The sequence below is a fragment of the Colletotrichum chrysophilum genome (assembly GCF_026319265.1).
Source record: "Colletotrichum chrysophilum strain AFK26 chromosome Unknown scaffold_7, whole genome shotgun sequence".
Classification (NCBI taxonomy): domain Eukaryota; kingdom Fungi; phylum Ascomycota; class Sordariomycetes; order Glomerellales; family Glomerellaceae; genus Colletotrichum; species Colletotrichum chrysophilum.
In genome coordinates this window covers 216,325-238,487 of record NW_026517294.1, presented here as the reverse complement: position 1 = coordinate 238,487, position 22,163 = coordinate 216,325, and the positions used below count along the sequence as shown (strand labels likewise).

The following is a 22,163-nucleotide window of genomic DNA, read 5'->3' as shown; positions in this document are numbered from 1 at the left end:
CAGAGTTTTGCCGGGCAATGGCCGAACTGATAACATCCCGAGTTTCGAGTCTAGCGTAGAGGATGTGGATGCACGCAGGAGGCTCTTTGATGCCGCTCGACGGCGCCGCAGGATTTTTGTTCTAGGTGGACTCTAGAAGGACCACAGGTTGCGGATCTCTCTCCTTTCCCCTGGTAGGCAATATGGACACCGTTGCCATCGGAATGCGGAAAAGGGCCGACAGTCTGCCGTGGTTGCCGAGGTGTCCTGCGTTCCGTACGTGTATCCAAGTCCGGCGACGGCTCGGGGCAGCGCTCGGGACAGCCCCCCGGAGGCGTCGGCCAACAAAAGCGGGCCTGCTCGGCGGCGGGCGAGTCAGACGTGGATGAGGCAACTTTGGTGACCTGGTCTGTTCCAACGACTCTGCTGACGGTGGAAATGATTGTCGCCTCTGCCACAATCATGTTGCCTTTGCCACCAGGTTTTGAATCATGGTGGCTGGCGCATCTGTAGAAATTGGAACCAAGGGACCACTCTGCTGACTTGTTCAACCGACGAGACTTTCCATCCGTCTGAACCAGTAAGACCACTGGCGAAAAAACAGCAACGAAGCTAAATGGACAATGGCTGGGCAGTGACGAAGGCGTCAAATGAATCCCAGACAGCGCTAATGTGAGGAAGCTTCCTCGTCAACGGAGACTGCTTTTCTTCAACGAGTATCGCGGCATCAGGAATTGCGCCGAATAACAATTGCGGTAACCCGAATAACAATTGCGGTAACTGCGAGGGTCGAGATAGCAAGTTGAAGAAATGGGCATGAAGACAGTGGATCCGTGTGTGGTTCAGAGAAGGCCCGATCGATTGAGCGAGAGAAAAATATCCCGAAAGACACATTCATTGGTTGGCCAGCGATCCTGGAACCTGGCCGAGAAAGGAGAAGAACAAGCTCCGGAGGGCCACACCGCCCCAGTCGTCTCAGGAACAAGAAAACGTAAGGTGCTGTGGCTGGCATCTGACAGCGAGAGACGGGCGCCCCATGTGGTTTTCCCATCGCCCGTCAGTCCCAATCCGGTGGCGTGAACGCCGGTGAGGGCTGTTGGCGTGAGACGATTCAGGCACGCAGGCGACGCTGGCCGACGTGGCGGTTGGGTGTTACCGGCCCTAGGAGCTGCAGCAGTCGCCCGTCGGAGTTGTAAGGCGGTATGCAGCTTATTTCTGGATCTTTTCTTGGGACGAAACGCCTTGTTGTCAATCTCGGGCTGCCACTGTTGAGGGGCTATCGTCGACGGAGCGTTCGCATTGGACAAGGACGCAGATGGTGAAAGGGCCAGTCGCCGTTCCCGCTCCGTTCCCGCTCCCGTCCGTCTCGTCGCAAGTTTGGAGCAGGCTTACCGGCACCACATGGACTGCCAGATCTCCCGTGCGTGCTGGATCTTCACTGTCCATGGTGTATCTGCAATCATTCACATGCGGGCCTGTATGTCTGCCCCGGCGGGGCTTCTGCAAGCAGCAAAGCAGAGAATGATGCTGTCTCTGGTGGTTGCGGCCTAGTGGGCTGGCTGCTGGTGATTGTGACGTACGCAGATTCTCGATGGCTTGCCTCTCGCCATTGCAATGGAAACTCAAGATTGTGAGGTCGCGCCCTGGCCAAGGTTCGCTCGTCTCAGTCGCCCTGAGTAGTTCTTTCTGGCTGGCCGAGACCCGTTATCTCGCGGTCCAGACACTGCGTCCGGGCTCACCACGCCTGGGCTGGCCTATGGTGACAGTTGAGTTGAGGGCTGGGAGCCAGGGAGTCAAAGGCCTCAAGCTGCGCAGTGTATCGTATTGAAACCGAATCGACCAGCCAGTGCTGCGTGCGTGGCTCCAGTACCTTTGTTGCGGCTAGGCGGGACACAGGTCAGCCTGACGGAGCAGAAAGCCCGGCGTCGATGGTGTCGGTTAGTATTCCATGGAGACCCTAATAATTGTCTAGCTCATGGCTGAGTTGGGATTAGCCCTGAAGGTGCGAGCGAGCTGGAGGCAGAGCGAGGTATCCGAAGAGCTGGGCAAGTCGTTGGGCAAGAATGATGACTTCATCATGTACTGCGCGTTATCTGCGTTACCTCTGGACTGCACCTAGATGAGTCCGAAAAGAGTATCAAATTGTGAGGAATGAGTTCTCAAGATTGAGGGGCTGTCGACGTGTTGCACAGGGGCAGGACAGAGGGGGGCACAAGACGCAAGTCACTTTCCCTTTGCCCCTCCGACCCGACTCCGTAGGGAAGCTAAGACCACTGAAGCCGAACCAATAGGAAGTGATCCAATAGATGCAATCGCGAACGACGTGGTCGAAGCATCTTATCGCCCCGGACTAACGTCTCGGCGGGTGTCCAACCACTGCAGCGAAAGCAGAAGGGGGGAAGGAGCAGCAGGAACGGGCTCCGCGTCCCAGGCACGGCACTCTTCCAGACAGGGCAGCCAGCTGATTGGCTTGCTAGCAGCTACGTACCGACAGCATACGCAGTACTTGGCTCACCACCATGACGATGCGGGGAAGACAAGTACAGCCAATGTATGCTGTCCAGGAACGCAGGCCAGACTTCCGGAGCAGCAAGAACAGCTCCCGTCCGTTTCGAACCATGACCAATACGTACCGGGTATGCTTTGTCGCATCAACCGGCTCTCAGGCTCAACGAGAGGCACCGGCACAAGCACAAACCAGCGGTGGCCAGGGCCTCTTCACGTGTCAAACGAGAGCAAGCAAGCGTTTTCCACGCCCGTTTCCAATGACTTCTTTGTACCTTAAATCTGAAGCAACGTGGACACGTCCAGGGACGAGGGGCTTGCGACGTCCATCACAAAGAGCGGACAAGAGTCAGTTGAATCATCAGTCAAACCACACGGCCCGAAGCCGCTCCCTCCCCGATTGGAACTCAAACACCAGCTCGATCCAATGCACCAGCTGTCCCCTGTACGGTTTGGACGACGAGAACGTGTTTGAGTCCGTGGTATCTGTAGAGGTGCCTGAACTTTGAAAGCCTCACCATCCGGAGCGTGAGGCAGGCAGACGGGGGAGCTGACGAAGACACAAATGGGAACTGAAACGACCCCCGCGATGCCGTTCTTGGGGTGTCCGGCGGGCTGACAGACCTGCGCTCAGAGCAATGGACAACGAGGAAAGGCCATCCCGACGCCAAAATCGGAAAGCCTCCAAGCCTGGTATCCCAAAAAGAATGGGAAGCCAGAGAGCCAGCCGAGCTCCCCAAGTCACGGATGTATTCTTTGAGCAACTTGAGGTCAAAGATGAAACGGACGTGGGCTTGTTTGGCAGAACAGGCAGGCATGCCATGCGCAATCAGGAACCTGAGGCACACCCTACCATCTCTGATGTCCTCATCTCCCGTCCCTTCCAGACGCCAGCCAGCCAGGCGTAGGAGACTTTGTCCGTGGTGTAGGTACGGGTACCTTGACAAGGGTCGGATGGAGGATGGAGGACCCCGATTTTGGCATGAAGCTACCCAATTGTGTGCGACTGTACACGTGTAGAGGTAAGGAACCTAGCAGATGCATCAAGTACCGCCCTACGTGCCTTGGCTACCTAGCATTGCGGCGATGAAGTGTGGATGGACAATTAATCGGAGCTCATGTAAGGAAAAAGGCTAAGCCGGGTCGAGGGAGATGGAAGGGCAAAGAAGGGACGGGGGACGAGGGATTCTGGGAAATGCGATTCGTATTGCACCGGTCATGCAACTTCGGGTTATTTCTGTTGCTCCATGCTTGCTCACCTAAAGCCAAAAAGCAACAGACACTCTCAGGTGTTGCTTTCCGTTCAGTTGTTCCCTCTCTCAGGCGCATGTGATTGATCAAGTGTCTCCCCAAAGGCTGCGGGGCGCATCTAGTCTCCGGTCAGGACTCTTCCTCTATCGAGAGTTTGGACTCTCATTCGTAGTTAGCATCGTCAGCTTTCCACTTTCTCATACGTCTCATTCCCAGACTCCCCCTTCACTTTCTCCAACTCTTCATCCGCTCTCTTTCAACCGTCTTCCCGCCCTTACCGAATGGTCGAATACATTTCCTTCTTTTAGCTGCCTACCTACCTTTCCTAGCTCTCTTGCACAGGAGCATTGTACTCCAGGGCAGGTACTTACTTTCCATTACCAGTAGCAAGCCCCCCGGCCAGCCAAACCGAATATATTGCCACCAATTACCATCTTGGTTCCACGACTTCGGCACGCCTACCCCAACTTTGCTCGTCTTGTCCCCTCCCTTCCAGCCCAGCCCAGGCCAGCCGCAACAAAGGCAGCCGATTGTCTCTCTAGGGTGGTCGTCGATTGGCCTCCTGCATTCTGAGCTGTCAACGACCTTTCCTCCCGTTGCTTTTGTCCCGACGGACAAATCGAGCAGCGTTTCCTTTCCCTCTTTGGGCTGCTCAGCTTCAGGGTCCAGCTCCAAAGGAAGCAGGCGCAGGTCGCAACAACAGGGGCGTTCGGCTACCAGGCAAACCGTTCCGTCTGGCGACCGACGGGCTGCACATCCCGCCAATCCTCTACAGGACCCCTTCGTCCCATTTATCCACCCACCGTACTGTACCGTACCCTACCGTCTGCGCCGCCCCCAACGACCCTTGATCTGCCGCCTCCCCGGCTGATCGCGTGTCACGAGAGCGATAGAGACCGCCCGAGACGACAGCTAAAAAGGGGAGAAAAAAGAAAACTCAAGAAGGAGGGACAAAAAGAGGCGGTAGTGTCCGGCATGGGACGTGGAGCACTGGAGTCAGTCGCCCACAATAACAATAACCGCTGCCCTACCGAAACGATCGAATTGCTGCATTTCCCATATTTGCCCGTCCCCCAGCCCAAGCAAGCAAGGCGGTCCAGCCCAACCCCAACCTCAGCCAACAATCACCCTCATCCAGTGTCCACATCCACCCGACCCGCGAACCCGCTTTCTCGACCCGTCACCACTAGCCGCGAAATTCACCTATGTCCGGCTGACCTCGAGGTACCTGCCTGACCTTGCGGAGTAAAGTACCTTACCTTTCCAACCTAAGGTCCTTACAAGTAACCAAGGCCCTTACCACCTACCAGGGACACCAAGAACAAGAACCCGTCGTCACCCTGGTCACCTCCTCTTCTCAATTGACTGGACTGAACCACCGCAACAGCTCACCACCCATTATTATTTTCACAATAACTCCTGGCCCCTCGCCGCACCCTTCTTCTTTCCTCCTCTCCCTCACGACCGAACCGCGAATGACTCACCCGCTACTATACTGGTTATGTTGTGACCTGGATCGCGACTGAACCATACGAGACTACGAACCTTATCCCTCGACAAGAATCTCCGGGTTCTCACAAGCCCTTGATTCACGCATATATACACACGCCAACCGACCTCCAGCGCCAATACATCCTCCACAGACCTGGTCTCCTTCCAAGTTCGCCCGCACCAATCAAATACACATTACGCAGTCTTCATACACAATCAAATCCGCCCGCAGAAAGTAACTATTGTAAGTCATTTGATTTAGTTTTGGCATGCGATCCGCGGGGTCTCCAGCTCCCTAGGGAACGAGAATCACAGGGCAAAAAACAATACATTGGAAGGCGCCCGGCGGAAAGAGCACGGCTCAAAGGAGCTGCCGCCGCCCCAAAAAGCAACTGCGCTAACAAGCCATTCAACAGCTTTGCGTCATCCCCCTGCGACCGCGCTGCACTGTCACCTGCGAATCCTGCATCGCCTCGCTCCCTGCCGCCGCAGGCACACCCCCAAGACATTCAGCCCAGTGCACCACTACTTTCGATGCTGCGTTCCTGGGCCTAAAACCCAGACTAATTACCTCGACTTATCCCACGGCCGGCAACCATGCTGGCTTCCGATTCTTTTCTGCCCTCGGGCTTCACCGACCACGATCCCAACATGCCACCCTCGGCCGTCATTTCACCACTGTCGCTGTCAAAAATGGCCGGCTCCTCGTGCTACTTCGACACCAAGTCGACGTCCAACCCAGCAACCTCCATCTACTCACCTCAGTCGTCTGGCGCAGTGCGTCACCCGCAGAGCTTCCTCTCCCCGAACCTCCTCCCCAACGGCTTTAACGGCGCCAACGGCTCAAACTACCAACCCGGTGTCAACCCCTACGAGCCGAGGTCCATGGCGTTTTCGCCGACGAACCTAGATCAAGTCGTCGGTCTCAATCCCGCCGTCGGAAGGGTATCAACAAACGGCATGCCTCACCCACGGTCCGTTTCGGCCGATGCAGCCTCGGCTCCAGCGTCAGCACACATCATTCGCAAACTCGCCCAGCAAAATGCACGCATTCGAGAGGCCTGGGAAGCGGAGCGCAAGTACATGGAAGCCAACCGCGAGCGAGTCGAAGAGGTTTACAAGGAGGAGCGCGTCATTATGGAAGAGGAGCGTTCCGCCTGGGATGCAGAGAAGACGGACCTGCTGGAGCAAATTCGCCTATTGAAGCAACAAGTCGCGCTGATCGAAGGCGACAAGAACCGGCTGCAAGGAGCGCTGCACCGCTACGAGCTAGAGAGGGCAGGCAAAGTTGCCGGCGTCACTGTTGCAATTTCAGGAACAGGAACAAGAACAAGCGGCGGTGGGGCCGAGTGCCCCACAGAAGTTTCCTTCCCAGGTTTCTCCTCGCACCCCAATGACGCGCGGTTCGGCCTCTCTCACGGCACTCACACTGGCGAGCCAAGGCCAACAAACGGCTCTGCCTCAGCCTCCATTTCGCCGGCCCAAGTCCGATCTCACTTTATTAGCCCCGGCAGTTCCAGGATTTCTCCCACAAGACAACCAGAGTCTTCGCCATTCATCCCCCTCAACCCCAATATGCAGCCCACCACAAGCAACGCCGTCGACTTCCTTGCTTCTCCCAAAGATGAGGAACCGGTTCCCATCGTCGACATCCAGATTATCAATCCTCAACTTGAAGGTGTTCCTCTGAAGGTGCCTGCCATTGAGAAGCCTACCTTTACCGACTTTGGCGTCACCCCGGAAAACTCCAAGAACTCATCTCGGAATGTGTCGCCTCCCGGAGAGCCTGGCAAGGCAAGCCGCAGCAGCCCCTCCAAGGAGCAAACCATGCAAGTTCTCGCGGCGCCCGAGACTGACAGGCTCGTAATGCACGCCGGCCACACTCCTAGTCACTCGTTGTCTCACTTGGGAACTGCGCCTGGCACTGAGGTTCCCACTGCTGCTGATGGTACCGGTGGTTCTACTCCTACTCTGGCTCCGACGGACATGAGCTCCAACCCAGCAACCCTCTGTGACGTCAGGGCTAGAGGCGAGTCGTCCGATGTCAAGGATGACGTTTTCGGGGACGACTACGAGGAGTATCCCATGGAGGCAACGGACGACACTGGATTGAAGGGCCCTTTGATGATCCGCAACATTCCGGCTCACGACGAAATCTTCTTCCGCCGCTTGTCTGAGAAGCTGGAGGACGTTAGTCGCGGCGAGGACGCCCTGCCAACCTGTATGAGGGATTCGACCGATGATCTCCTGGCTGGCTCCTCGGAGCAGAAAGAAAACAACCTCGGTGCCAAGGCTGACACCGACGCGGCCAGCGACATTGGCTCTACGATCGACAAAGACGACGACTCCGAGTCTCAGCCAAAGATCGAAGAGGTCGACATTCCTCTGAAGCTTAAGAAGAGCACCAACTTTGGCGCGCCTCTGGGCTCCATGTTCTAAACATTGACGAGGCATTCTCGTCGCTTCCATTTCTTCATTTGGAGCTAGTCTCCACGACACTACAGACGCAACACAACGCATAGACATTTCATAATCCTCGGATCCCCTTCTGCACATACGGTCCCGGGCTTCTGTACAAAGTTATGGGCTTCCATCAACTACCTGGCATAGGTCGCCAGAATAGACCGGCCTCAACAACTTTTCCTTTGTATATTCCCGCGAGACAAGCGGTTTGCGTTTCGATTCCACGGCAATAGAAAGGGGCGACTGGATGAAATGACCAGTGCCCCGCGGAGCAACATTACTTTTCAGGGACGGATTTGATGGTTTCGACACAAAATGCACAATACCCCCAGAGGACAAGGAATCCTCATGACTTGGCTTGGTTATGTTTTATATGGGTACCGCGGCGCATACGTCTCGAACCAAGATTGTAAGGCGCCCAAGAAGGCAAGGAGTACACGGAGCGAAAGTGGTCATGGCTGGACTGAGATGCCAACCACACGGAGGTGGGGTAGAATGACACTGGATCAATGGCGGCTTCAAAGCTGTCTGTTGCCACCAAAGACAAAGGGCAATATAGTGTTTGGTCATACAAAATACCATTGCTCATGCGGCCACTGACGGCCGCTTTTTGTCAACCTTGTGCGAAACAATGCCTGACATGTGACATGTTTTTGGTGATCCCCAATGTTGATGCTCACGCCCCTGCTCGTTTTGCTCATCATCATGATGGCCTCAATATAGTCATCCTCCTCCACCGCTGCATGTCGGAAGCTCATGAAGTGTTTTGCGCCATGAGCAAGCAAGTCATAAATTAATCCTCTACTACAAATAGAGGCAATGCAATCTTCCCTATCCCTCCATTTCCCTTAGTAGCACCCGTCTGGCAAAATCAAAATGCACCAAGAAACAGACAGGCAAGGCAATGCATATCCCCTCTCCAAAACAAATTCTCCCGGACCTGGCCCTTTTATCCCTCCTCCGATCACCATCATCCCTGTTGCATGGTGAGCCCTCTTCGAAAAGATGAGCCCCACACCTGCAGTAATAGGTCGCTCTTCATGCGGCTGCGGTCTCTCCTCCTCCCCCCCTTCGAGTCCATCTGTCCGTCCGTCTAAACCCGCTCGTTCAGATCGTCAAGCAACTCCGTCGTCTCAGCCGGCGACGCAATCCACGCCGTCGTTCCCACAGACCGCGCCTTGAAATCGTTGCTGCCGGCGCTCAAGAACTGATCGCCAATGTGCAGCGTGTTCTCCCCGGCGATGGGCCTGTCCGCCTGCCCGGCCTTGGCGGCGAACCACCGCTGACACACCGTCACGCCCCACGACTTGTCGCCGATATCCACAAACACGTCGCGGCCGCCGTTGAACGCGCAGAACGGCACGCCAGGACGCCCCGCGCCGCCGTGCTGCTCCCCCGCCTCCGCCTGCGCGTTGGGGCTGCCGAGCGCCGAGAGCTCGAGGATCTTCTGCACGACGAGGACCGTCTCCTCGAGCGACTCGCGGGGGATGCGCAGCGCGGGGTCGGTGGGGATGATGCCGACGGCGCGGTCCTTGCGGAGGATGGTGGCGGGTAGGTTGAGGGTTTTGACGCAGTCCTGCAGCGCGGCCTCGGCGACGTCGAGGAGCGCGGCGATGGAGTCGGCGGACCAGGCGGCCATCTCGGGCGTCAGCCAGCGGTCGCGCGGCACGGGGGCGAGGCGGTGCGGGGAGGCGGCGGAGTACTCGAAGAGGTAGTTGGCCTCGCCGCCCATGATGACGATGGATTCTTTTTGGGTTGGGGTGAGGGTTTCCGAGGCGGCGATGGCGTCGAGGAGGCCGTGGAGGCGGGCGTAGTAGCGGTCTGCGGTGGTGTAGCCCGCGGCTGTCACGATGCCGATTTTGATGTCTTTGCGGAGGAGGTCTGCGGGAGGGGTGTTAGATGCTTCTCAGCGGTGAGGGGGAGGATGTTGCGACTGCTCACCGAGGAGACGGGGGATGACGGGGCTGGAGGGTTCCAGGTTCTCGCCGTCGTCGTAGAGCGTGACATCACCATCGAAGGTGACGAGCTGCAGCGACCCAGCCGTGACGGCCATGATCTGGGCCGAGTTGAGGATGAGACGGACGTCGTTGAACGAGGGCGAGACGTAGCGGCGCGAGGAGATATACCGCTTGCTATCCATGTGGTTGAAGGCCGCCTCGAGGGGCAGGCGGGTGAAGAAGGGCCCCGCGCTGGGGACAAGCATCTTTAGTTTCGAGGGGAGGTTGTTTGTCTCGTTTTGGCGGCCGACTTTGCGGGGGAAGGGAGCATTAATGAGTGACCGATGATGAGTGAGTGAGACTGAGGCTTACTGTGGTCGTCAATCATGTGCTCGACGTCACGGAAGATCTCGGCGTAGCGGCGGTGAGCTTCTTCGCGCATGCGGTCCACGTTTGTTGTGTTTGTGTCGAATACTCCGGTGGGTTGAGAGTAGAGGACGAAGGGGACGGCGAGGAGCCCTTTGATCCATTCTGCGGGACATGTCAGTGAGTCGTTTCATGCAGTTTTTGATGACATTTTGGCAAATGGTTTTGAAGATGTTCTCATCTCATCCGGGATATTGTTTGAGATGAATTGCCCGGTGATGAGCTTGGTGATACCTCGGCCCTTGCTAGTGAGAGAGGGGGTCGGTGAAGCTGGCATGAAGTGCTTGGATACGTGCTGCGGGACGGGCTGCCGAGAACCATCACTGGTGTTGTCTTACCGATGAATTGATCTCTCCTGTGAGTCTTCAGAGCATCTGAGCGTGTATTAGTTACATGATAGACGAATACCGGAAGGAGTTACTCACACTCTACTCTGTATCTGGTCGTCATGTTGGCTGCGTCGAGGATGGGCGGGGAAGGGGTAAGGTGTCTCTTAGGTCGGTAGAGTCTTGACGCTAGGTGCCCGGGTTGAGTTAATCGATCCGGGTATCACTCGATTAGTACGCTTTCACACAAGATTGGTAGATTCAAGAGGTTGAGAAGAGGGAAAAGAGAGAAACTGTAGTCAAAGTTGACACGGTGAGCAAGAGGTGAAGTGATGTTGACACTTGAGATTCCACAGGTGGATCCCCCCACCACCAACTGCAGAGCCCAGGCGCCCCGCGACACCGCTGCAGCTGTCGCCGGAATGCACCAGTAATCAGGGGTCGGATCCCGCTAAACCATCTCCCGGAGGCCGCCGCTACCCGCGGTTTGGGCTCGGCGCCAACCACTAACGCGGCGCTGGCAGCTTTCCCCGCCATCCCTGTACCTTGTGATTGTTGCACCTGACTTGGCCTGGGCCGCTTTCCTGGACGACTTCCCCTCTTTAGTGTAATTGAAACTAAGACGATAAGATATGTGTGACTCTTTTCTGGCTGATCTATCAAAACATTTAAGATGCAAGACATGAGTGGCTTATATAGGGTTGCGGCAAGTGCCCATGTACTTGACTGCAGCGAGTAGTGCTGAAGTCCTGACATCGCTTCGTCAGTCATTTCCCAGGAAACACTCGATCCCAGCTGAGTCCGAGTTTCTTGCTGTCCAACGTTTCTTTTCCTTCTGATTGTGGACACGTCATAGAGATCATGGATGCTTTATCAAATGCCTGGTTTTGCCCGTTTAGGCATCGGTCTTCGCAGGAGTCTTCTTGGCCTCTGGCTTGCGTCCAACAATGATGGGGCTGATGCTTCTTTAGTACTGCTCACCAGGAAGAAAAGTCTACCTCGAGAAGACACTCACATTGGGAAGTAGGCGTGATAAGCTCGGTTCTTCAGATCCTTCCGGACACTGATGAGGAAGACGTTGACCTCGTCCCGCGACCATCCGAGAACACGGGTGAAGAGGGCCATAGACATGGCTTCGCAGGCGTTCGAGGTGTTCTCGCAGTTGTAGGTCCCGAGGACCTTGTAGTACTCTTCCTTAGGCCAGTCGTTGATTGGCCATTTGTAGCAGTACAGCTCGACGTCAACGAAGCCAATCTCGATCATCATGGCCTTGACGTCGCGGATGTCCTGCCACTTGCGGCCGGCCTTCTCTGCGGCTTCTTGGATCAGGTCTGCGTACTTGGCCAGGTCGCTATCGGCGGGAAGAGTATCGTCGTCGGACTTCAGGTGGATCTCGCCCTCTTGAAGCTCGACATAACCACCAGGCACGAGGTTTCTATTTTGCTGTCAATGTAAAGAGTATGGAAAAGGCAACCAGGAGCCTCACTCGTAGATCTTGGTGAGATACGCGTGCCAATCATTGATGCACGAGTTGAGGAGTCGATGGTGGATGTAGTCAAACGGGCGCGAGTAGGTCCAATCCTCCTCAAGGTCATCAATCTCGAACTTGACGTTGGGAGGGACGCTGGAACATATCAATGATTAGCTTAGCAAAATGGTCCGTCATAGGACCAGCCGCATGCTTACAATTCTGCCGCCGGAGCAGAGAGATCCATGCCAAGCACCTGCGACGCAGAGACCGAGTTAGAGAACAATCGAGCGACTGTAATGTAGTTTCCACGTGGATGACTTACATCAGCCTCAGGGTGTAGTTCACCAAAGTCAGCCGCCCAGATTCCGGTGCCCGTACCCACGTCAAGGACGCGGCCGACCTTAGCCTTGGGGTCGCATGGGGGAGCTAAGCCGAGCCTGTCCCTCAGTGTGTAGATCATGAGCTCGTGTTGGGAATCTGCATTTATCTCGTCAGCCATTTCATAAGAGAGACTCTCGGCTGTCCAAGAGATACCTAGTCTGTCGCTCTCTCTCGCGTCGTTCGGCATGACATATTCTGGAATCTGTGAGTTGCGATCCCTAGAAGCAACAATAAGTAGACTCACTCCCTTCCTTGTAACTGTGATAGGTTCTGCCATTCTCGATTCGGTATTGAAGGAGAGAACTGGTCACACTTGTGCTTGAAGAAGCGAGACTCTGGGCAGACCCTGCATAAGCGATCGAATTCAAGCATAATGCAGCAGCAGGAGGCGAAAGGAGAGGCAATCTAAGCTTACTCCTACTTCCGATGCGCTATCATCGGTCACCTGGTAACATTGTTAGCAGATCCACAACATCCGAAAGAGCAACGCGTACCTCATCAGCAGCGATCGCCACCTCGTGGTCGATCGCACGAGTCTCAGCCTCAGCCATGTTTAACGATCGCTTTGCGTTCGAATCTCGACGAAGTTTTGAGATCAAACTGCCGAGTACGATACTGGATGAAACCTTGAATTCAAATGTGAAAACGAACGGGGCTCCTGGGGATTTCGGAGGGGTGGACAATCCTTTTTGTGGTGGCCAGACAATCCTACCTGTAGGCCCCCCTCTTCGTCGACCAGGGAGAAGGAACCAACGGAAGTCAACATGCATATGCGCGCCGAGGCACATTTACCTCTTTGCAGCGATCGGTGTGGAGCTGAAGAAATCTCCGCGGCGAATGGGAAAACATTCGCAGGGGTAAAAAGGTAAGCGAAACACCCGTATTGATTGCATGTTTGCTCTCGCCTTTGGACCGGTCCAGATATCGCTGCGCTGCACCTCTTCTTTCGGCTCCGTCGCCCGCCTCCGCGGACAGGGTAGCCAGTGAAGAAACACGAGAGACATACCGGAAATGGCAACTGTTCTCCATGCTAAACAGAACCTGACCGTCGGGCTGCCGCCTGAAGCGAACGAAACACCGCACGCTCGCAACCCGAGGGTTCTGCAGTCGCACCTCTCGGTGTTGGTTTGAATTAGGGACATTTTCAGATATTCCCGTGACGCCACAACCACAAGCTGGAATCACAGTAGAGCTAATCCCATGAGTAGCATGGACTTTTAGACCTTGAGATTCTGACCTGCGGCCCAGTTGCTGATTGCAATGGGCAAACCGACGACTGAGGTACTAAATCCAGGGACAGTGGGCAAAACATATTGCCTGCCATGCAGCACGTTGGGAACAACCGCGGCACACGTCGACGTGGAAAGAATATCTGCCAGAGAGACATTCACCAAAAAGTCAGTATTAATGGCCAACCTCAAGTTAACATGTTCAAAATAGCCTTCAGTCAACCAACGCCATCCGCCGAAAGCTTGAATGACCTCAAAATCCATCTGATTCGTCAAATGCGCCGAACCCCAACGGGCAGGGTATCACTTGCGCATAAGCCGTGTCGCACACTATATGATTGACTTTGCTCCGTCATTTCATCACATACGACCATACCCATTGGAAAACTCGGGATCCCGTCCGCTCTCCCATAGATAAGCCAATGAGGGCTGGAGTAGTAGTCGGGTCGGTGACGACCGGCGAATGCCCGGTGTTGTATGTATTTTTGCTTTTTTAGCTACTCTTCCCACTCCAGTCGTCCTCCCCCGCTCATAGGCTTATTTATCTATGGGAGAGCGGACGGGATCCCGGAGCAACTCTTATTTGAATGAACTCAATACACTTAGAACACTTCGGGCCGGTTGTAAAATGCAGTGAAGAGTGAAGCTAACCTATATTTCTAAACGGTTTCGTGCCTGGTGTGTTGATATCATCTAAACCCCTCCCCCCCAAAGCGAAAACAAAACTAGGAGGCTTATTCGATTGACAACCTGCAGTCTCTGATGGTGCCATCACAGACGAAAGCGCAGAAACGTCAGAGGTGAACCACTTTTGCTCTGCCAATCGATTCTGTTAGAATGCCCGCTGTTACAAGCCTTTGTTTGTACTTCCCAAGTTGCCCAATCAACTTTGCACTGTTCCCAGGTGCAAGCAGAAGGAGCAACAGCGACAATCCTGGATTGGAGCAATCCCACCTTCGTTGCCAAACTCGAACCTACGAGGCGGGTTCGAAATGCAGTGAACAAAATTGCCAGCTCGGAATGAGAAGCATCTACGTGGTTCATCGCATTTGCGTCAATGAGGTCCGCGCAATCCGTCAAGTGCGCCACAAGGTAGGAATATCGTCTGGTAGCACCGTAGCCATAATAGTCGTCCCGCCGCCCTCTAGCGGATTGCCTATCTGCAAGAACTTCCACTCGCCATGATCAAGGGCAATGTGCAACCTAACCTCTCGAAGGACGCATGTCTGACTTGGCAAATGCCAACTATACCATGACTAGTGAGCGAGCAAAGCCATCATTTCCGAGATCAACACTGCCCGGGAGCATGTAGCCGTTTTCACTAGGTAAAGGTTTCGGGAGACAACAGAGACTAACGGAAACACGAAGCCACAGAATCATGAAGCTATGAGTTGATATCATCGTTGATATCACTACTCTCCCGCAATAAGACACGGCAAAGAGACGGGTGGTTGTGAACTGATTCTGATTCTTGAAGTATTGGGGGAATTTAAACTACCTAGAAAACTCTGACATCATGAGCTTCAACCTCCACACGCAGGCCTCCCACAGCGCTATGCCTGCCGACAGTAAACGACGGCCATGATGACAATCGAAGTGTCCTCATTGACACCTAATAAGCTGCAACAAGACTATTTTTCCTCCCCTGGGCTTCCCACACAGACAACAAATAGGGGGAAGCCGTGCTCTGAGCACCTACCAAAACTCCCCGCTGCATCATCATCTCTCATATCCAGCTGGCCTCCAGCCATCGTTTGCACGCTCTAATGCTCTTGAAGATCTTTCCTTTTTGGGGCCTCTTGTACTCTTAAGGGGATGGGGATAATCGTAATTCTTTGCCTCGTCAATCTTTCTCCTGTGACCGCTCGTCCACAACAACTCCTCGGCACTTGCGCGCCATGTCCACCGGCGTGCGTAGCGGCAGCGGCTCACTCGGATCATCTCGCGTCTCCCTCTCACGTCATCATACCGGGGCGGTCAGAGAAGACTACGTTCTTGCTCGGGAAGAAGAAAAAAACCCCGTGTCGTGGAGGGGCCCGGCTCGGTCATCGATGAAATCGCGGGTAGGGCTTTAGCTGGCGCCGCCGTTGACGGGGGCAGCACCTTGTTGTTGGGCAAGGGCCAGCTGGGCGGCCTGGGCATTTTCGGTGGCCTTCTGCATGACACCCTGCAGGGCAGCCTGATCCTCGGCGGTCAGATGAGAAGCCAGGGACTGATAGAACTGAGGCTGCTCCTCCTCCATCTCTGCACGTTTGTTAGTCATGTGCCATTCTAGGACCTGTAGCCATCACTTACTCATCAAAGTAGCGCTGAACAGCTGGTAAGGGTCAACCTTGTCCAACGGAGACTCAAGAAGAACGCTATCTTCGCCCAAGTCATCCTCAGACTCGATGTCCTCGACACCGCGGCTGAACTTCTGGGCCTGATAGCAGTTAGTCCGAATGACTTTAATAGCAAATGGGCTCCTACTGACCTCCTCGTTGAGGAACTCAAGGTATGCCGTGCTCTCATCACGGGCCTCAGTAGCCTCTTCCTCTTCAGGCTCATCCTCGACGTTCCAGTTGGCCTCGTCTTCGGCCCACTCATCCTCGTCGCCGTAATCGTAGGTGCCGGCCTCGAGGTGGTAATCGTCACGGAGTGCCTCTTCCCTGTTCTTCATGGCAGCCGGGAGGGTCTTGAACAGCTCAGTGATGCCCTGGAGCAGTCGGGGCCATCCGACGGAAACGCTCTGGGGAACCTGATCAGCCTTGAGGCTGAGAAGGGCAGAGATGGCGACAATGCAAAGCTTCTTGTCGTGGACTCTGGTGAAGTTGCCCATGCTGCCGAACCACAGGCTGAAGAATCTGTTAGTCCATCCCTTGGTCTCGAGGATGTGCAGAGTGAGGATGGGGTTGTAGTGGATGGAGTTGATGACCAGCTCCATGAGGTGGATCTTGTAGGCCTTGACCTTGACATCCTGGGCGTTGAGAACGTTCATGGCGAACTCAATGAAGCGCAAAACGTAGTTGTCGATGTGGCCACGCAGGTTCAGCATCATCGCCTCGGCCAGCTTGCAGGCGCAGATACGATCGACGCCCCCAACCTTGTTATCGTTGAACATGTCAGAGATCATGGAGAAGAGCGCCTCGATGTACTCTGGCTTCTGGACCAATTGGCCAGCTCCGTACTGGACAAAGTTGTCGAGGGCAGGCAGCATGTCCTCGAGGTAGAGTTCCGCACCGGCCTTAAAGGTAGCATGGATGAGCTCGAAAGCTTGCCACATGGTAGGGGAGATGCCCTTGGCAGCGAATGTGCAGCTGTCGATGATCTCAAATACCTCGTTGTACAGGTCGTACAGCTTGTTCTCCAGGGTGACCTGGATGACGGGCATGAGAACAGCCTCAATGTGCAGCAAAACGTCAGGAGTGCTCTCCAAAGTAAGGATAAGAGTTCCAATGGTCTGCAAAACACCAAGAGCAGTAATGCTCTTCTCATCGAGGTAGTCACCATACTCATCGTCGCCGTTATCCTTGTTCTTGTCGAGCACCTCACGCACGATGCGAAGGTACGTGTCTCTTAACTGCTCACTCAGAGCGACGGCGAAAGGCGTCAACTCAGTGGCGAAGACCTCAACGAAGTCCTCCATGACGTTGGCGAGAGCGTCGATATCGGCCTCGTTGGCGAGCTTGAGAAGCTGTTGCATAATAGTAGGGATGCTTTGTTGCATGCTTGTGCGGATAATGTCATGACGGATAAGGGGCTGCAGAGCGAGGGCAGCAGTAACACGGACGGGCAGGGCAACGTCAGCCATGCAGTCGAGGATGTGGCGGTAGATGGTGAGGAGGTTGTTCTGGTCCTGGAAGTTGAGCTGCTCGAACTTCTCGATCGTGTCGCAAGCTCGGGCACGGAGATAGCCCTGGGGACTGGTGAAATCGGGGAAAACGTAGCGGACGAGGAAGTACTCGACCTGGTCGGCGATGGGACTCTTCTTGCCCAGAATGACAGGCGCCAAAGTACCGATCATTCTCAAGGCACCCTCCTTGGCAATGTGGTTCTTCTTGTCATCCGGCGCCTGCTCGTACTCATTGACCACGGCGTTGACAAACTTGAGGATCTCAAAGGTCTGCTTTCTCCTGTTCTTGGTCAGGCCAACGAGGAAGTTGGTAGCCGCCACATCCGGTGCTGATGCCTCCTCGTAAAAGTTGAGTTTCCTGTGGAGGTACTCATCGGGCTCGTCCTCGAACTTTTCGATGTCCTCCTCGGAAAGGCAGAGAACGGGGAACACGAAATGTGTCACCAAGTTCTGAAGGTTGGGCTTCAGGTGGTTCCACATCTCCTTGGGGCGTACGGACTCGTCGAGGAAGACGAGGGTGTAGGACAGACAGGGTCTGCTCAACCAGGTTGTCTTTGCAACCCACTTCTCAATCTCCTGCAGGTAGTGCTTCAGAATCTCGGGGGCAATCGTGGCGGAGAACTCCTTGGCGAAGCGAACCGCATCTTCGTCCTTGGTGTTGGCGACAGATTGCGTGTTGCCATGTCTAAGCAATGTCAGCAAAACCTTCAACGCCCGACTCTTGCGTAGACCCTACCTAATGAACAGGCGGTTGAGGTTGAAGTACGCCCACTTCTTCGCCTTCCACCAGTGGTGCTTTTCACGCTCGTATGAGTCGTCGACCATGGCGCTGGCCGGGATCGTCTTGGAAACGGTCTGAAGGAAAACGGTGCACCAGCCAAAGTTGGTCTGCTGCGCGCGCAGGAAAGCAGAGAGCTCGAGCTAATATCCTGTCAGCCAACGGCACCAAATCAGATGCAGAGACATCCGTGTTTACCCAGGTCGCGTGCTTGTACGCCTTGAGAGCCAGATGCAGCATCTCGCCAGCCTCGTCGCTCTCCTGAGCAACCAGCTCGTTGCAGATGGCCAGCAGTCTGGGGAAGCTAGCCTCGATAATTTTGTCAAAGTGAACTCTGTTGTCGCCGTCGGAAGACTTAAATCGGTAGGCACGGCAGATGGCGAGCAGGCACTGCAGGCCGGCGAGGACGGAGGGGGCATCGTTCGTGTTGAGGAGCTGCATTGTGTAGTCCATAAAGTTGGGCCACTTCTCGGGGAAATCGAAATGCAGAATGCGCTGGAGGACGGGAATCAGCTGCTGCCGGACCAGCCCCTGAGAGGCGGCCATGATGGGCAGCAGGCGGTCGCGAAAGCGCGCTTTCTCATCTTCGGCGATTGGTGTGTCGTTGGGGTTGTGATCCGACTTTTCCCATCCCCGGTTCACGCGGTTCTTGATATAAATGACAGCTGTAGAGCGGAGAGCGCGTTAGTATACCTGCATGTGTGGTGCCAGAGAAGCGAGGCGATGGCAAGGAGGGGTATTTCGTCAACGTACTTGATAGTCGTACACTGTTATCCTGCTCGTTCTGGAGGACTTCGAGGAGAACGTCCATAAACCCCGGGTGCTCTTCGATCTATAATTGCAGAGAAACATGATGTCAGTCAACCGGTTCAACAAAGAGTCGCTAAGTGCGCATAGTCCATCCGCCCTCCTGCCCCGAAGCGCTCGGCACTGTAGGCGTCTTCATCGGAGCGGGCAGCACAAAGCGTAGAGCAACGATGCGAAGGTAGCCAGCCACCCATGGACGTGTAGGCATCTGTGTGCGTGTGCGTCTGCGTCTGGTATGGGCGTGTGTGATATGTGCAGTACGTGCGTGCGATATGGTGCGGATCGGTTCGGAGCGGTAGGGGGGCCATTTCGTGGGGGAGGGGGGACGGCCAGGAAGGAGGACGACGTCCATGTTGGACGGCATCGGGGGGTGGTGGGAGACTGGAGATAAACGAGAGTTGTCGTACCTGCTTCAGCTGGATCTCAGCCCTCCTTCTCGTGTCGGCATCGGGGTCCAAACTGGCCGCAAGGAGGCCTCGAATCGCCGTGGTGTCCATCTTGGGTGAATTGACGGGGTGATGTCGAGGCGAAGGCGGGATAGGAGTTGAGAGGAAGGAAAGCGGTGCGGGAGGTGAAGACAAAATTTTGGGCGGGTCGTCTGTGTTGCCTCGAAATGGCGGGGCATGCCACGGCGGCGGTGGTCGACAGGTAAGGTAGAGGTAGGAGGTACCTGAGTTGAGGTACAGGCGGGAGGTACCTTTGTGCGTGCCCGTACCTATCTAGGTGGTAGTTGGTTATGTATTTGGCAGGACAGGTAGGTAGTTAGTTGGGGAGGGACAAGACTGTAGTAGCAGTGAGTCCAGGCGTATCGTGGGCGGGATAACGTAAGGCGTCAGGGGATGAAGGGGTCGCCGAGTGAATGCGAAGTCGCTGCTGGATTTCGGGGTCGCTCCAGAGGTCGGGTGGCAGAAAAGACTGGACGAGTTGGGCGGCGCCGGGTGCAAGTACAAGTATCAGTACAAGTGAGTGCGGGTGCAAGTGCTGGGTGGATAGGTGATGGGGGATCAGAGTCAAGACCAAGACCAACAATGGTGTAAATGTCTAGGTAAGAGAAAGAGACCTGGAGAAAAAAAGTCAGACAGGTCCAGGCTATCGCTGTGTGTGTTTATCCGCGCCCCTTCTCTCTTCAAAAGAGAAGAAGAAAAGAGAGGCAGCAACCCCGAGTCCCCAGGTGGCAGCCGCCGGACTGGCTGGAATGCCGCGACTCTGGTTCTGGTTCTGACGGATTCAGGATCGGACCTCAGGCCGGCGGGTGAGCAGTGCGGTGTGTTGGCTGTATCGTGACAATTTATTTGACCATGCCCTCTCTCTGTGTGTCCCGCTCCTCTTCTCTCTACCTTATGCCTCGACATGAGCGCTACCAGAGTGGCATCTCCATGGATGACGGACAACCAGCGCATGATCTTTGATTTGACAACGATGCTGTCATATTTGTCTACTTTAAGGTACTGACTGACTGCTGCAGAAACGATGTTTGCTTTCGGCTCAACGCATCGAAACGTGGACTCACCGAAGGAAATCGCGGTGACTTGACTTGCCTTGCCTAGCCCTCGCATCAGTGGTCGGCCTGCTAGGCTTGTTTTGATTACACATTTCCCCAGACAGATGACAGCGCGTCTCATGGAAATAAGGAGCGGCAGACGTGTTGTGTACCTGTGTATATATGGTGTGTGTGTGGGCATACTGTCGCCGCAAGTGAAGAAGCAAAGAAAAAAAAGGCCCAAGCAAGCAGGGTACCGACGGCTAAGGCATAAGGCCATCCATGAATTTGGACGTGGATGCAACAATACACACACTGCCTGCATTGATTTGGTTGGCTCCTGGATTCGAGTGTGTTTTCCCCGAGGTTGCGTTGTTGGAAGAACATTCCAGTGCCTGCAACTCGACACCGACACACACACGCTTACAGACTCCCAGCTAGCGCAACTCGTTGGTTCAGTTCCCCCGATGTTTGTGTGTCGTGTGGCATCTCTCTGTTCATGTGCTGCTCTGCAATGTGGTGGTTGGTAATTGTCTAAGCATCTTTCAGGATGCGGGTCAATTGTCACCGCGATCCATGGCAAACCAGACAGACGCCGGCGCCGCGCTGGAATGGAGCTTATTGTCGGCAGAAAAAGCGCAAAAGCGCAAAAGTGCGCCGCCCACCGCCTCCACTGGCCCCCGAAAGCGGTATGGCATCAGGGCAGCCCGAGGCGTTAACCTGAGTATCTGATTGGCCGCTCCCCAGTAATTATGGATATCGGGCAGCCGTGTCCGTCTCCACAGCCGCGATAAATACATCTCATTGTTTTTTGGTTGGTGTTTTTTTCCCTTTCGCAGAGAGAACTCATTCTCTTCACCGCCCGGAACCCAGCAGGACCCCGGTCAACTTCAGGTGAAGTGTTCGACCCCTCCGAAACCCCCCTCCCAAGGGTCCCCGTCCCCTTTCCCACGATTCCACGCTTGCTTCGTCGACTCTCTTCCCACCTCAAAGTCTTACCCGACCCATCAAACTGGCCTGCCCCGAGTGTCCTGCCCAGCCGGGCTGCCACTACCGTCGCCACCAACTACGGCCGCCGTCCCCTTCCCCTCCCCTCCCGCTGAGGCACCGTCCTGCCCTGCGCGCGGCCCCCTCAGAGAGCCCCTCCCCCTCCGTCCATCCCATCAGTGCCATCGCTGAATTCACAGGGCTGCTCCCCGCTGTAACCCTCCTGAAAAAAATCTCCAACAATCATTTCATGCCGTGCGTACCGTGCCACCAGATCGATGGGCAAAGAAAGAGGCTCCCGCCGCCGCGTGTGTTTATTTACACTCTCTCTTATTCATCAGCCCGTCCCGAGTGCGTGGCCTCTTCCTTTCTTTTGCCCCTCCGTCTCATCGTTGGGAAATCGAACGCCATCGCCCCGTCCGTCGGTGCGGGCCTCACCCACCTCACCGACCGGAGTGGAATAGCCGGGGAGGGGACCACCCCTCAATGAGTTCCATCGACAGCCGATGAGCCTTTCCAGAAGGACACCGAGCAAACCGTCCCTTTCCCGGCCTGCACGGCAATGTTTTCAGCATCGTATTCGTAATACGCTTTGTAACTCCTCATTTGTTTACCAGAGCGACCATGACAAGTGAAATATTGAACACCAAGAACACGGTGACAAGACTAAGATTTCATCGAGGCCTATCCTACATAGTCGGGGAACCCGGCCCGCCCCTGAAGTGAGCGAGAGCCTCATGTCCCATCTCCCAACTAACTCAACTTCCTTCCGGCAGTTGACACGTAATCCGAACAATCCTGCCGCCGCGATCTGTGAATA

The 22,163-nt window shown here is 55.2% G+C and overlaps 4 protein-coding genes across 4 annotated transcripts; 1 reads left to right on the top strand and 3 right to left on the bottom strand.

Annotated features, from left to right (window-relative positions):
* Nucleotides 1-5,919: 5,919 nt before the first annotated feature.
* COL26b_001574 (uncharacterized protein) lies at nt 5,920-7,665 on the top strand (the record flags this gene model as incomplete). Its single annotated transcript, XM_053174522.1, has 1 exon — nt 5,920-7,665. One exon carries the CDS (start codon nt 5,920-5,922, stop codon nt 7,663-7,665), a length of 1,746 nt encoding a protein of 581 aa, XP_053041453.1.
* A 1,117-nt stretch (nt 7,666-8,782) lies between these two features.
* Nucleotides 8,783-10,502, bottom strand: ISN1 (IMP 5'-nucleotidase; the record flags this gene model as incomplete). Its single annotated transcript, XM_053174521.1, has 5 exons — nt 8,783-9,570; nt 9,631-9,936; nt 9,999-10,157; nt 10,391-10,426; nt 10,478-10,502. The coding sequence occupies 5 exons, from the start codon at nt 10,500-10,502 to the stop codon at nt 8,783-8,785; spliced, it is 1,314 nt and encodes a 437-aa protein (XP_053041452.1).
* Nucleotides 10,503-11,273: 771 nt separating this feature from the next.
* COL26b_001572 (uncharacterized protein) lies at nt 11,274-12,781 on the bottom strand (the record flags this gene model as incomplete). Its single annotated transcript, XM_053174520.1, has 8 exons — nt 11,274-11,334; nt 11,394-11,813; nt 11,865-12,002; nt 12,065-12,102; nt 12,172-12,326; nt 12,384-12,432; nt 12,646-12,675; nt 12,725-12,781. The coding sequence occupies 8 exons, from the start codon at nt 12,779-12,781 to the stop codon at nt 11,274-11,276; spliced, it is 948 nt and encodes a 315-aa protein (XP_053041451.1).
* A 2,749-nt stretch (nt 12,782-15,530) lies between these two features.
* On the bottom strand, nt 15,531-19,373 carry COL26b_001571 (uncharacterized protein; the record flags this gene model as incomplete). Its single annotated transcript, XM_053174519.1, has 7 exons — nt 15,531-15,703; nt 15,755-15,881; nt 15,933-17,976; nt 18,028-18,212; nt 18,268-18,734; nt 18,823-18,901; nt 19,284-19,373. 7 exons carry the CDS (start codon nt 19,371-19,373, stop codon nt 15,531-15,533), a joined length of 3,165 nt encoding a protein of 1,054 aa, XP_053041450.1.
* Nucleotides 19,374-22,163: the final 2,790 nt, after the last annotated feature.